This window comes from Anolis carolinensis, chromosome 3, assembly GCF_035594765.1.
Source record: "Anolis carolinensis isolate JA03-04 chromosome 3, rAnoCar3.1.pri, whole genome shotgun sequence".
NCBI classification, from domain to species: domain Eukaryota; kingdom Metazoa; phylum Chordata; class Lepidosauria; order Squamata; family Dactyloidae; genus Anolis; species Anolis carolinensis.
Window position 1 is genome coordinate 197571745 of NC_085843.1, and position 14444 is coordinate 197586188.

Consider the following 14444-nt stretch of genomic DNA (forward strand, 5'->3'; position numbering starts at 1 on the left):
GGCACAAACATTAATTTCAATGCTGTTTTCTATGTAAATCAACTTCATGCGATTTTACACAATTACAATATTTTCTGCATAGGAAACAGGATTTCCCATGTAGGAATTAATATTTCTGTGTTGAAATGTTGTTTTCTGAGCATGAAATGCCATTTTCACATGCAAGTTTTGCACAGGATGACTCTCAAATTGAGAAGAGCATCAATTCAAGATGGTTTACACCAGGGTTTCTGAATATTTTTTTTAAAAAAACACCCCACACATGTTTTTAACCATTCTCTGAACATTTTTCAACATTCATTCCATTCCTATTAGGTTCCTGAAGCTGAAATAGCAAGATCAATAAACTACCATTCTTTGATTCAGGGAAAATGTAGGAACTATTTTCGCTGATATACCCCCGGTAGCACAGCAAGTTAAACCGCTGAGCTGCTGAACTTGCTGACCAAAAGGTCGGCGGTTAAAATCCGGGGAGCAGGGTGAGCTCCCGCTGTTAGCCCCAGCTTCTGCCAGCCTAGCAGTTCGAAAACATGCGAATGTGAGTAGATAAATAGGTACCGCTCCAGTGGGAAGGCAACGGTTCTCCATGCATTCATGCAGGCAGCATGACCTTGGAGGCATCTATGGACAACGCCGGCTCTTCTGCTTAGAAATGAAGATGAGCACCACCCCCAGAGGCGGACATGACTAGACTTAATGTAAAGGGGAAACCTTCACCTTTACTATACCTTGTTGTTTCCCTTCTCTTCAGTTATCACAAGGTGAGCAAAGACTACAGTGTAGATTTAGCCTCAGCTGGTTTCGAGTAACTGGCAAACTAAGCAGTGACTGTTCCTGCATCACAGGTACACTACAAGTTGTTTGTTGCCAACTTAAGCTATAAAATGAAAAGGGAATAATAAATATATAAATGGGGCCTTAGTGTAAAACAGATGTGTGTGTTATATATGTACTTTCACAGAATCATTTTGTTTTAAAAGTGAAGAAGACCCCATAAAATCAGGTTTCATAAGTCTATTTTTTAAATAAAAGATAAATAGCAGACTGTTCCCTATGCAGTACCAACCTAGCCCATCAATGTCATCTTTGTAATCTGCTCACTAACACTACTAGATGGAGAGGAATACAAATTAGGACCACTTACTCATTTCTCTCCAAACTGATGACAAGTTGCTCTCTCTCCACCTGTATAAGAAATTTCAGTCTTGCTGGATGAATCTGGGAAAAAAATGAAAGAGTAATTCATTTATTGAAAAAATAAAATATATGTACCTCTGGTTTGTGACAAGTAACAAAAGTCACAAGATCAAACTGTACTATAAGATTGCATACTGCAACCGGATCAGCAGGAGAGTGGAGTTTAAAGTAAAGTTAACAGCAAGGAAATAAAGTAATAGCAGGGTTTCGATTTCCTTCTGCACTTAAATGGTGTGTAACATCTTGACAATATTTATTTTCTTTGGAAACCATTTTAAATTTGTGGTGGCCAGTCACAGAAACACTTAAATGTGTTAAATGTATTGATTTAACACTTCACAGATAAATTGAGGTGTGTGCCTGAACAACAGATTGATGAACTAATAACATTATATTGCTGCAGACCTCAGAATGACTGACTATGAAAAATGATTTACAAAATAGAAATTGCCACCTGCAATAAAAACAAAATTATTAGATGGAATGGTGGGTCTACATCTCTGTGTGTACACGCACAATCATACAAATGTGCATGTGTTTTAGAATTTCAGATACTGGTCCTGATCCAGAGAGACCTACGAGAATGTTTAAAAAGATAAAATAGAATCAATATTTGCATCTAAATTAATAGGGACATATATGAAGGGCCTCTTGATGAAGATTAAACACAAATTGTCTTCACATCTTATATACAACTAGGCTTCCATGAACACAAAATGTATAAGACAACAACATAGAAAAAAGATGTTTGCAATACTCTTCTCCTGAAATCAAGCATCTCCTGGTTGCAGTGTTTGTTTTGTTAAATCAGTTTTATATTAAGTAGATCCCATGACTCTGGAAAGGATGATATCCTGGAGAACTATGTAAGGGACTGCTGATTCATATCTACTGATTTCTTTGTCTTCATTGCTCTCCCCATGAGGTATTTACACCACAGACTGGGAATGGGAACTAAGAGTCTGTTTTCTCAGCACTTCCTCTGACCTTGTTTTCCACAGAGGAAACCGCATGTGAAAGAATCCATCAGCCTTGGGCTCCCCAGGTTTCCACCCACATAGTCAATGCAATGAGATGGAAGCTTCCCTTCTTCCATATTTTGAGTAAGTACTTCCTTAGGGCTATGTGGGAGAGGAGGAACAGAGTAGGTTCTCTTAGGCCATGGGGAGTAACTTTGGGGAAAACAGTTAACAAAAGACAAGATTTCTCATGAACTTTGAAAAGAAAATGCAATGTATCTGGGAAACAATTAAAATCTTTGGCTTTTCAGAAAAACAATTAGAGCCATCGCCGCGTCCTCTATTTTATACATCATGTGTGCATATTCAGAAGCATATTTTATCAGTCAAGCAACCTTCATTTTTAACACCTTTTGCCAAACACAGATTAGAATTTGACTTAGAGCTTTTAGCACTAAGATAGCCTTAGTGCTTGAAGCTTCACCTTTTGCACAAAGTATATACATTGCTAGATTATGCAAAAAAAAAAAAAGATCAGAAACCTTCTGAGAATGTTTTAAAAAATCCTTTACTGTAGATTAAGCGTGATTTACAAATGTTGTGAAATGTAGGAAATATATAAATAATATCTTCACACAATTAACCACTGAATTGTGATTTTGTTTTACATATTTCTCTTAATGATTAATCTGGGGGTGCATTTTCACTAATATTTTATCCCAAAGGGAGACCAAATCAGTTTCATGGCAGTTGCACGATGCATGGGTCAACACAGCCTTGAACGTTGTTAAGAGAAGTTGGATAGTACTCCAAAGCTTCACCAGAAATTCAGAATAAACTGACTTTGGGCAGCGGGGCCACTTCCTATTTAGGAAGTAGCCATGGTGGTTTACACTATCATCCTGCTTTCCCTGGGCTCAGGCAACCCTGAGATGGAGGTAGAGCCCAACTTGACCTGGTGATCTGGTGTTTGTGATGCCCACTGGACATGGAAATGATGCTGAAAACCACTTGGTGTCTAGAGTACAGATAACCAGAGCGACAAGCCAATTGGAGAAGGAAGAGGGAGGGATTCCTCCTTTCCTCCAACCCAAATCATACCAATTGCTATTACAGTCATAGACCAGCATGAAGACAGTCTCATAAAAGCAATATACATTAAAATCATTACACTCTAGGCTAAAAGCTAAAATAAAGAGGTATATTAAAAGGCTAAAATGCAAAATACTATTTAGAAAATGATAGTATTAAAAAAACTAGAAGGAGATAAAAGGGAAGAGTATATGAAGGGAGGGATAAGAGCATTCAGGGAATATAAAGAAGCATAATGATGGAGGGAGGTACAGTCAGGCACAGGTCTAGGGGACTAGGGGGTAGGAGCACTAAATATCCTCCATCCTCTCTCTCATGTCACTTCCTTGCTCTGGATGTTGTTAATCCAGGTGCTGAGCAATGTCCAGAGTCATGTTCATGCCCTGTGGGGACCAAATACATCCTACCCTGTTTCCCCTAAAATAAGACATCCCCAGAAAATAAGACCTAGTAGAGGTTTTGCTGAAATGCTAAATATAAGGCCTCCCCTGAAAGTAAGACCTAGCAAAGTTTTTGTTTGGAAGCATGCCCACCAAACAGAACACCAGAGCATATAGGATCGGTAAATGTACATACCATAGAGTGGAACATTTGTACATTTCCATACATGGAAATATTGGTAGTAACAAGAAATTCTTGATAGGATTCACAGTTTGTCTGGTTATGTTGGTTTGTGATGACAACTACTGTACAGTATATAATAAATGTTAATTTTTTTGTTCAACAATAAATGTGAATTTTTCTTCATGGAAAAATAAGACATCCCCTGAAAATAAGACCTAGTGCATCTTTCGGAGCAAAAATTAATATAAGACACTGTCTTATTTTCGGGGAAACACGGTAGGTTGACAATAGCTAACTAAGAGTTGTGGTTGAATAGGGCTGAACCAGTTCTGCTGTCGCTTGGCTGTGTGGTCACCATTCAGCTGCCTTGCCAGTTCAGGGCTGTTCAGTGCAGCTGCCATCAAGCTCCTGAGTCTGCTCAGGGGCATAAAATGGAGCCTCCGGTGATGCTAATCTGGAATACCCCACTCCGGATTAGCATGTTCTTTTCTGGCCATTGAGGGTGCAGCCTAAGACATTTTGACTCAAATCTTTTCTGTATTTTTGACTCTTAGTAAAACCCATCATTAGGTTCTCCCATAGCTTAGGCCACTGGTTCTCAACTTGTGTGTCCCCAGGTGTTTCGGCTTACAACTCCCAGAAATCTCAGCCAGTTTACCAGCTGTTAGGATTTCTGGGAGTTGAAGGTCAAAACATCTGGAAACCCACAGGTTGGGAACCATTGGCTTAGGCAATATTTTGGCTTTCTTCAAGATTTCCGAGCCCTACATTTGGCCAAAATATTTGCCTGTTTCCTTACAATGAGCATTGCAGGCAGGAATTGAGCTGCCTTGTTCCAGACCTGATTCAAGGACTAGAGCCTCCAGTGTCAGAGGATGGTGAATCTACTTCAAAGCGATTGTTTACAATACACAATTATAGCACTATTATTCCATGTTAACTGCCAGGGTTCCATCCTATGGGATCCTGGAAGTGGTAGTTTAGGTAGGGAAATTTGACTGACTTCTTCATCTGACAAAGATATTAAAATCACACAGAGGGAAATAGTAATGACATTACTGTCATAGGTCCAAATGCTGTCAGTTAAGATGGTGTTGATGGGATTCAAAGTGGACATTGTACAATATAATAAAACAATAATTATAACAGCATAGCAATTGTGACAAAAATAAAAACAAGCTCAAACCAACAGCCAATAAGCCTGAAATAAAGTCCATTTCTAGGCATGGATGGGCGGGCTGGTGCAACTCACTTTGTATCATTGCTTATGCATTTTGTATTTTGTGTACAATTTTGCAGCATGACCAACATGGCTACCCCTTAATACAGTTCTTTTCCCCCTGGATTTCAGTGGAATCCTAAACAAAAGGGAAGCAAAGGACAGGGACCTAGCTCTTTGACATTTTATTACCTGTCTTTTATTGTTACCGTTTGCAATAGTATCCACAACAGCTACTTGCTTCTCCTGGTAGAAGATTAAAGGTAATTTTCTACAGATTAGGGTTTATTAAAACATTCACATACAGCAACACACACTATCAAAACAGCTAAAAGTACCACAGAGAACATAATGCCCATCAAATGTTTGGCAGAATAGGTGTGATCAATACAACAGAGATTAAAAGAAAGATCTGTATGAATCACCTAAAACAAAGGTCCACAAGGTGATATAAAGTTTTTTGATCTGCTCTTACTACTATATGTGTTTAAATAATATATCAAGCCAACATTAAATTGATACCAAACCTCAGTGAATTTATCCATCTGGCTTCAATTGAGTTTTTTTCTTGGCTTCAATTAAGTTTTTGAGAGTTTACTAGGAAAACCTTAGTAAATAAATAATTGAATATAAAACACATGGTGTTAGGTATCCAACTAACACAAAGTTCAGTAACAGCTGACTAAAAGATCTGGGCATATTATTTAATGGTGTTTTATAAAGTAGTTGTTAACATGGAATGTCTGAAACTTAGTTTCTGTGTGTTCATGATTTTGTCTAAGGCAGTTAGCAAAGGGCCCAGCTTCTTTTGACTGGATATTTCCAGACAGAATTGGCATCAGTCAAGTCTTAAGAGGAAATTTCCTAACCTCTATCACACTCGTGGCATCAGTAAGACACTAGGAATGAGACTTAGACCCCTTCCACACAGCTGTATTACCCAGCTCAAAGCAGATATTGTGGATTATCTACCTCAGTGGTTCTCAACCTTCCTAATGCCACGACTCCTTAATACAGTTCCTAGTGTTGTGGTGACCCCCAACCATAAAATTATTTTCGTTGCTACTTCATAACTGTAATTTTGCTACTGTTATGAATCGTAATGTAAATCTCTAATATTCAAAATCTATTTTCATTCACTGAACCAAATTTGGCACAAATACCCGATACGCCCAAATTTGAATACTGGTGGGGTTGGGGGAGGAGATGATTTTGTCATTTGGGAGTTGTAGTTGCTGGGATTTTTTAATTCTGGGAGTTGTAGTTCACCAACACTCAGAGAGCACTCTGTACCAAACTGGTGATGGAACTAGTAAACTTGCCACACATACAACTGCAGGTCTTAGTCCTGTGGGCATGGGTATATATACTATACTGCATCTGGTTTCCCTTATATGCAACTTTTAAATGCTACAATTTCTTTTTTGAGATGTGCAACCAAGTTTGTTTGTTCTATTCCAAATCAGGCTGATTGTTGCAGTGATCTGACAGTAGCTACATTATTTCAGTTCTTATTAATTATCCCTAGCATGAAATTGCCCCTTTCAGTGCCACCACCCTTTGAACCGATGTGTGCATTGATCTGTCCATGATAAGTACAAGTTCTTTTTCTTGGTTAGTCACTGCTGTTCCTTCCAAAGCTCAGTTTTTAATGAGGGTAGAGTTCATATGGTCCTATCTTTATTAATTCATTTTATTTCTTGACATCTCTGCACTGGAACAGCTATTGCAAATGGTTGATTGCAATCAATTTGTACTATGACCCCAAAATAATAAGAATGTGAAGAGATCTCAAATAGCCAAATATAACTCAAATGTGTTCTTCTGAATTCATATACTAATCCAAGTAGAATTTATTTCAACAGCGTTTAAATGAGTAGTACAGACAGTTTGCGTCTCTGAATGAACTCTCAAGGTCAGGCAACTGAATGCACTGTCAAGTTGCTTATTTGGTTTTATTCACCTGATATTCTCTCCTCCTGGACCCTTGCCCTTTGCTCGGAGTCAATTACTATGTTCCATCACACAGGTTTCATGCCACAACCACTTAAAAATAATTCTGTCTCTCTAAATCTCTCCCTGTAAAACTGTGATAGAGACAAAATCTCCTTTGTTGATTTCTAACTAGAGTTGTGGAGTCATATTAGATTGGTACCACTGCGTTAACTATATGGAATGTATGCTACAGTAAAGAGCAAACTGCTAACCTTTCTCTCTTTCAAATTCTCACTGTCTTTAGTGAAGCTGATAAATGGAATAAGTACAAAAACATTGGTGTTATTTTTGGAAATAAAAAAGAGAAGATTTCATGCATGGTCTCAATATAAGAGACATTCCAAGACTGTGGGTCTGAGATGCATTAATTATTTTTACATATGGTAGAAGGCTGACCCACTAAAATACTGATTTTGATAGCTTTCTAATAACAAATAGAGGTAAGCTTTATCAGCTCAAGGACAGAAATGAGCAATTATAAAGAAGGAACCTATTGTGCATTTCTCAAACAAAATACATTACAGAAAATAACAATGCTAGGGCTGCTTTCAGGGAACTAGTCTATAGGCTAAAATTGTGGAGCCTTGTGAAAACTATGAAAAATATTGCTTCTTGTAAATAATCTTAAGGTGTCGGGTCAACTGCAGTCTTTGCAAAAAAAAAATATTTTTGAAACAACGACAACGACAAGTTGTATTTATGTTGGTGTATATATTGAGAACGTCTTTCACATCAAAAACAGGAATGCCAAGAGCAGAGCTACACGTCAACTTTACTATACAAAGAAGTCCCTAGGCTACTGTAAGTTTACTGTTCAAATTCTAAACATTCTTTTAATAAAAAGCTACTGTTGTTTTCCCACGGAATGAGCCATAACTTTATTTCTTTGAAATCTGACCATTTCACAGTTGTGGAGAGTTCCTCAAAAGATGTATATTGAAACTATTTTGTGCCACTGTTGGGTTCACTGTAGCATGTTCATGACTGGCAGCCAGTTGTGTTGAGCCACTCTGGTCTGGGAGGTAAATTTTGATGGATTTTATCTTTTAATGCATAAATAAAATAATTTCAAAGACTTCTCCCAGAGAGTTAAATTACGACAATTTTAAAGGAATTTGTTAAAAATAAGATTGCACAAAACACCAAAGGCAACATTTTGCACATACATTATTTTGTGCAAAGTGCATTTTTTGTGCAATAAATACACTTTTGCATGGAAACCCCAGGGATTTTGGCACAAGCCATGTTTCTTAAGTTCTGAATTATAACAGATATAGTATAGTATATAGTTAAGCTTTTCTTGCTAGGGTGTCTTGATGTTGTCATAACTCTCCCTCTGCAATCTGAGGAATCTTATATAGTAAAGCTCAATTGCAAGGAGTTTCTGGTTTCAGGTGATGGTCCCAAATCTGAGCAGCAGGTAACTGAATGAGCTGAGGACTCTTTCTTAGCAGGAAGTGACACATGCTGAAGAGATACTCCATATTTCAAAGTATGGTAGAAAGAGAAACATCATTGGCATCAGTATCAGTTAAGAAGGTGGAAACCTATAAATAATCCAGAAATTGTTTGGAGTCTTTGTTGCTCACAATTTTCAGTGATTTTGACTTTGTGTGTTTCCTGGAATTCTTGACCTCTAGATTCACTACATATAACAACTTCTTGTCTCACCCTTTTTTGGCTTTAGTTATCTGAACTATTGCCTCTGTGTAATGACTTCTGGATTGTCTAAGATCTTCCCTAAACATATCCCTTCATCTTCTAAGATTATCATGCATGAACTGGAATAGATTGACTTCACTTTAGTTGCTTCTATTAAAATAATCGATCTCATTCGGCACTTGCTGCCCTTAGGATAGGGCACTTTCTCGAGTATCAAATGAGAAAATTAGCCAATATTTCTTAATTTATGTATGTGCATTCTTGGATGACAGACTTGGAGTTTGCTGCTGAGGCTTGAGACTTTCAAACCTGGTACACCATGGAATAGGCTTCAATTGCCAATATCATCTTTAGGTTACTATGGGCAACAAGCAATACTATTTTTAGGAATTCATAATATGCATTGTTCAATAGCAGTACTTCCAATTAATATTTTTACCTGTAATATCTTATAAGGCATCTTAAAACACAACTGGAGTGTAAAGTAACTATACACACACATACACATACACACACACACACACACAATGTTCCCTCACTTATCGTGGGGGTTAGGTTCCAGGGCCACCTGCAATAAGTGAAAATCCGCAAAGTAGGGACACTATATTTATTTTAATATTTATACATTATTTTAGTAGTTATATACTATTTTAAATCTTTATCAACCAATCGTGTGTTAATAAATCGCCTCCTTCTCCTGTTGCCGCCTGGGCTCCTTTTCTCTCCCTTTGGCTTTTACTTCCTCCCTTCCTTAGGCTGTAAATTGTAATTTTTAATGATTTATAATAGTCTTTTAGGGTTTATTGAAAAACCGTGAAACAGCGAATCTGCGAAAAGTGAACCGCAAAGTAGTGAGGGAACACTGTGTATATAACACACATACTCATACATATATGTATCCTTCAAACATATTTGAAATGCATCTAATATGTTACGTTTTTGGAAAGGAAATTTGAATTTAACATTATATAAATCAACATTAGTAAAGGAAATAGGAAAACATTTGGCTAGAAATTCCATTTTCATTTGATGGATAGGGAGGAATACAACCAAGGAGGAAGTAAGAACAGGCAATCAATTTACTGCAGCAGAGTCAAAGATGGGCAGCAAGCCTTTAGTGGAAAAATAAAAATCAATGTATCCCAGCAGGTCTAAAAGAACACACTCTGGAAGAAACGTATTTGTAAGAGTACAGAAAGGAGAGGGGAAGTTCACGGTCACCTTTCCTACTGCTTCCCAAGAGAATAAAAAAGGAAAACTATGTTTGCTTGCTAGTTGAACTGACTACATGCTGAAAGTCAAAAAGGTTTAATTGCATAGACTTAGCTCTTTACAAAATTCATAGTTTATAATTCACTTTCTGGCCAATATGTGTGTGTGTGTTGGAATGTCACTATATACATTATCACTGCATATTTAAAAACATTTTTCATATTGGCTGCTTTGTAAAAAAAAAAGTTGGAAAAAATAAATTTGACTTTAAATTCATTTTTAAAGTTATAAAAATGAAATGTCTGTAAAAATACAGCTAGATTAAGATCAAGAAGTTCTGTGTTATTTCAATATGTCAACACTATATTCTTTAGGATCTTATCTTTACTGTTTGTCACCAAAGTGTATCCATTGGGGAAGGAAGGGGAGAACATATCGAAATGTTTAATAGATGGCTGCTTTGTTTAAAAAACAAAGTCCAACAAATTACGACCTATATGTTTTTATGGCATTCTTCAGAGCCATGCATAATGATCAAGACCTCCTCTTGTGAAAGGCATTGATGAACAGCAATTTTAGAGAACAGAAACAAATATCCAGGAACATTCTGAAGGATGCAACCATACCCACAAAAACCACCCCTGTGGGCTTGTGGGTGAATCTACACTGTAGAATAAATGAAGTTTGATACCACCATGCTTTGATGCTATGAAATCCTGGAAGTCGCAGTTTGACAAAGTACCAACACTCTTTTGGCAGCCGCTTAATGAGGAAGATCTGAAATCCTACTCCAGGATTTGGATCTTTTCCTATGTTGAAGCAGTGGGGACAGCCATCTTGGTTCCCTACACAGGATCCAGGATCAAATTCGCACATCCACCATATGCTCCCTGGGCTCAAGGATGGCAGTCTCTTCCCTAAACCCCCCCTCCTCCAAAAGAAAGAAAATCTCCCTTCCCCTCTTCCCAAGTGCCTTTACCATTGAATGAAACAAAACAAGAATTAAGAGTTATTTTACAGCACTTTACGGCATTGAATATTTGCCATTGTATGCTGTTAACCACCTGAGTCCCCATTGGGGAGATAGGGCATGATACAAATAAAAATGATGATGATGATTATATATTTATATGTTTTAATGTATTTTGTTGTTGTATTTTCTGGTGTATGCTGGGCTTGGTTCTCATGTGAGCCACCCCGGGTCCCTCCTGGGAGATGGGGCAGGATATAAGCATAAAGTTGTTTTTGTTGTTGTTATTCCAGGGTGATTGGGGTGCTGGGAGATTTGGAATTCTGCCCCATTCTATGCATGGCTGGGCTCTCAGTCCGGTGTCCCATCTCCAAGCCAACTCAGGAGACCCCAGTCTGGCCATTATGCAGCTCAGAATCAGTAATTTTATCCCAATTCCGAGCCTCATTATGTCCTTGTGTAGAAGATCCCTTATGCACAAGTATATGCAGCAATTACCATAAGTAAGATTTCAGAAAAGGAGGTGGAGCCTATTATAATCCTTAGTGTTCACTATTTAGGTCACTACTTAGTGGCTGACACCACATGTGAAGAAGCCACAGTGTTGGAAGAGTTCTAGTGATTTGTTTCATTCCCCTTTGCCAGACCTACCATGAGTATCACCCATGCCCCTGGAAGAAAGCTGATAACCTATCTGGACAGTATGTCAAATACCACAAGACCTAATCAAGAAAAGGAATCACACAGTGATAAAGTAGGAAGGAAAACTGGAACATAATATATAAACTGCTCAAGTGAGTCTAGCTGTTGCTGAAACATGCCTCTTCCTGAGTTCCATGTGGGATAGCTCCACACAAAGCCTGAATTTGCTTTTCCTTAACCCATAGGTCTGTTTCTGCAATGCATGACTTGACTGGCACAACAGGAATGGGACAATGTGATGGACTTGAAAGGGAAAACAGGATACAATCATCTTGCTGTAAAAGTGCTGAAACAGAAAAAGGAGGGGAAAGCAGAGTATTCAAAGTATTACATTTTACTACATTTTTGTCTTTTATGGAGATGCCATTTTGTGTCAGGTGAAGAGTTAAGAAGATAGTGGCCTGGGAGCAAAGTGTGACTGTGGGCCATATCACAGGAAAGTATCATGGCATGACTTAGCAGTGACTGGGAAGAGACTGCATTCACTTGCTTGTGCGACAACGTTTCAAATGCCATGTGCCTCTTCAGAAGTGCTGTAGAATACAGTCCCATGAGCAACCCTTGTCAACTCAAGTTATGGATGTACATCAGTGACATTCTGAATATTCAAAGGACATCTGCTTGGACTATATTTGTTAGGCAATTCTGAAGCCTGCTCACATTTTTGTAGTTTCTCAATAAGAAGAGCTGCCAGTGTTTTATGAGTTACAGCAGTTGAACAAAATACCATTTAATGAAAAACCCCAAAAGTGATTTTTTAAAAATCATTTCATTGCATATCACCAAACATTTCCATTACTTCAGTACCATTCAGATTTCCTTTCTGTTACAGTCCCGCCAAAATCAAAATTCTGATAATGCATCCTACAAAATTCCAGCAAATGAGCTCAGGGACAAAGTACCTCTCCACGAGAGCACTTCAAATTAAACCCAAATAAGAAGCCGTCCGCAACTTGGCTCATTGCTAATTGAAAATAAAACAGTTAAGCAACATAGCCTGTGTGATCTACCAGAAGGATTTTACAGCCCAGATGTCCCAAAATGTGTTTTGAATTACCTCTTGTTCATTGTAAACAGTTAAATCGTCATTGTAGAATTTGTGTATTTATGAGGCAGCATATTAGAACTCTTTTTACCTCCCGAAGAGCATTTGGAGCTTGGCTTTGTTTTGCCAACAAGCAGGTGATGTGAATACTGTCTCTCTGTGTTTTATTGATACCTTGCAAATTATTTCTGTCCCGCAGTTCTATACATAAATCAAGATGCAATTGCAAAACAGATGTAGCAGGGGTAACATACTGTTGTAAGTGTTCCAACCTAACAAGGTACCATAGAAAAAAAGATCAATAGACTACATGGATGACAACATTTCACAGATTAAAACTAGGACAAAACGTATTAATGAGAAAGAACAGACAGGGCTAATAGAGGTTGCAGTAGTTTGCTTTTTCCATAGCATATTGGGGAAGATAGACTCCGCCCTCAACTGAAAAAATCTGAGACAAAAGAGGGAAGTTGGAGAGGAATAGGTAAGCTGGCACATTATAAAAACAGCTGAGAAACTGTAATGACAGGATTAATTATTTCTCTAGCCAAATCAGGACAGCTGGGGGTATGAAACTGTCCTGTGAAAATGAAGTTTTAGTTTTCTCTAAATAAATAGAAATCCTGCTTCCAAGGGTTTAGAGGGGAAAAACTTGATAATATTAAAGTTTTCTTAAACTCATAGCAAAACCAGACAAAACGTCCCTCCTATGATTCATACAACCATGCAACTGACATGATGATCCCAACTGTTCAATGGCAGCTTGGTTTCTTGAAAATTCCATTATACAGAAGGCAATTTGGAGAACAGATGGGAGTCAAAATAAGAAGTGGGAAAGGCAGTGACAAATCACATAGGCAACAGGGGAGGAAAGCAGAAGGCCTAGGTACGCTACCATTTAACACCATGCATGTAATATGAGTAGGAATCTGCCTGAGAATGAATGCTATTAAATAGTGCCACAATAGCTCTATAGTAAAGGTAATTCCATTTTCCAATATTTTTCTAATGTTTCATCTCTATAAATCTGTAAATTCTTTTGACTACAAAGTGTGGGGAAATCTTAAAAAAGGTAAAGGTAAAGGTTTCCCCTGACGTTAAATCCAGTCATGTCTGACTCTGGGGGTTGGTGCTCATCTCCATTTCTAAGCCGAAGAGCTGGCGTTGTCCGTAGACACCTCCAAGGTCATGTGGCCAGCATGACTGCATGGAGTGCTGTGAAATATAATTCGGCACAGGGCACATGCAGTACATAGAGGGCATGCAGTACAACTTGAATAGCTGTATGATTTGCCACTGGCACATGCTATACAATTGCTATCTCTTTATCTCCATGATGCTGCTGCCTGAGTGTAAGTGTATAGACAACCCACCTTTTTCCTTTCCAGAAATAAACAAAACTCTCACAATATTCTCAGTGATAAATGCAGAAACTGGCCATTTGGCTCAGTTACATAAAGTCAGTCCAGGTTTACTCTGAGATAGTCAAATGAGGTCTATGTTGGGGCATCCTCTCTTTTATTATGCCAACTCAGCCCTGTTATTGTTATTTTCTATTTGGGCAACATGGAGCTGAAAGAAAAGAGAGGCTGAAGAATTGGCTTATTTCTTTAACCACTCTCCTCTACTGTAGTATACCAAAGTCTGGGCAGAGGAGGAAAAAAATAAGGGAGACCAAACATGGTGGCACATAAAGGGGAGGAATCTCGATTTTTATTGGGAGAAAAGGACAAGGAAGGACCAGGACTGAACTTATTACTAATAGACAATAAGAATCATGTAACTGATGGTAGCCCAGCTCCCCTTTACCTATGCATCAAATCTCAC

At 38.1% G+C, this 14444-nt stretch overlaps 1 protein-coding gene across 3 annotated transcripts in view; it reads right to left on the reverse strand.

Annotated features, from left to right (window-relative positions):
- adam12 (ADAM metallopeptidase domain 12) overlaps positions 1 to 14444 on the reverse strand; it is a 355264-nt gene that overhangs the window by 264653 nt on the left and 76167 nt on the right. For all 3 annotated transcript variants that reach the window (XM_008106757.3, XM_062976054.1, XM_062976055.1), the window contains exon 3: positions 1145 to 1218. In XM_008106757.3, the coding sequence (XP_008104964.1) occupies positions 1145 to 1218 (74 nt within the window). The remainder of the gene's footprint in view (positions 1 to 1144; positions 1219 to 14444) is intronic.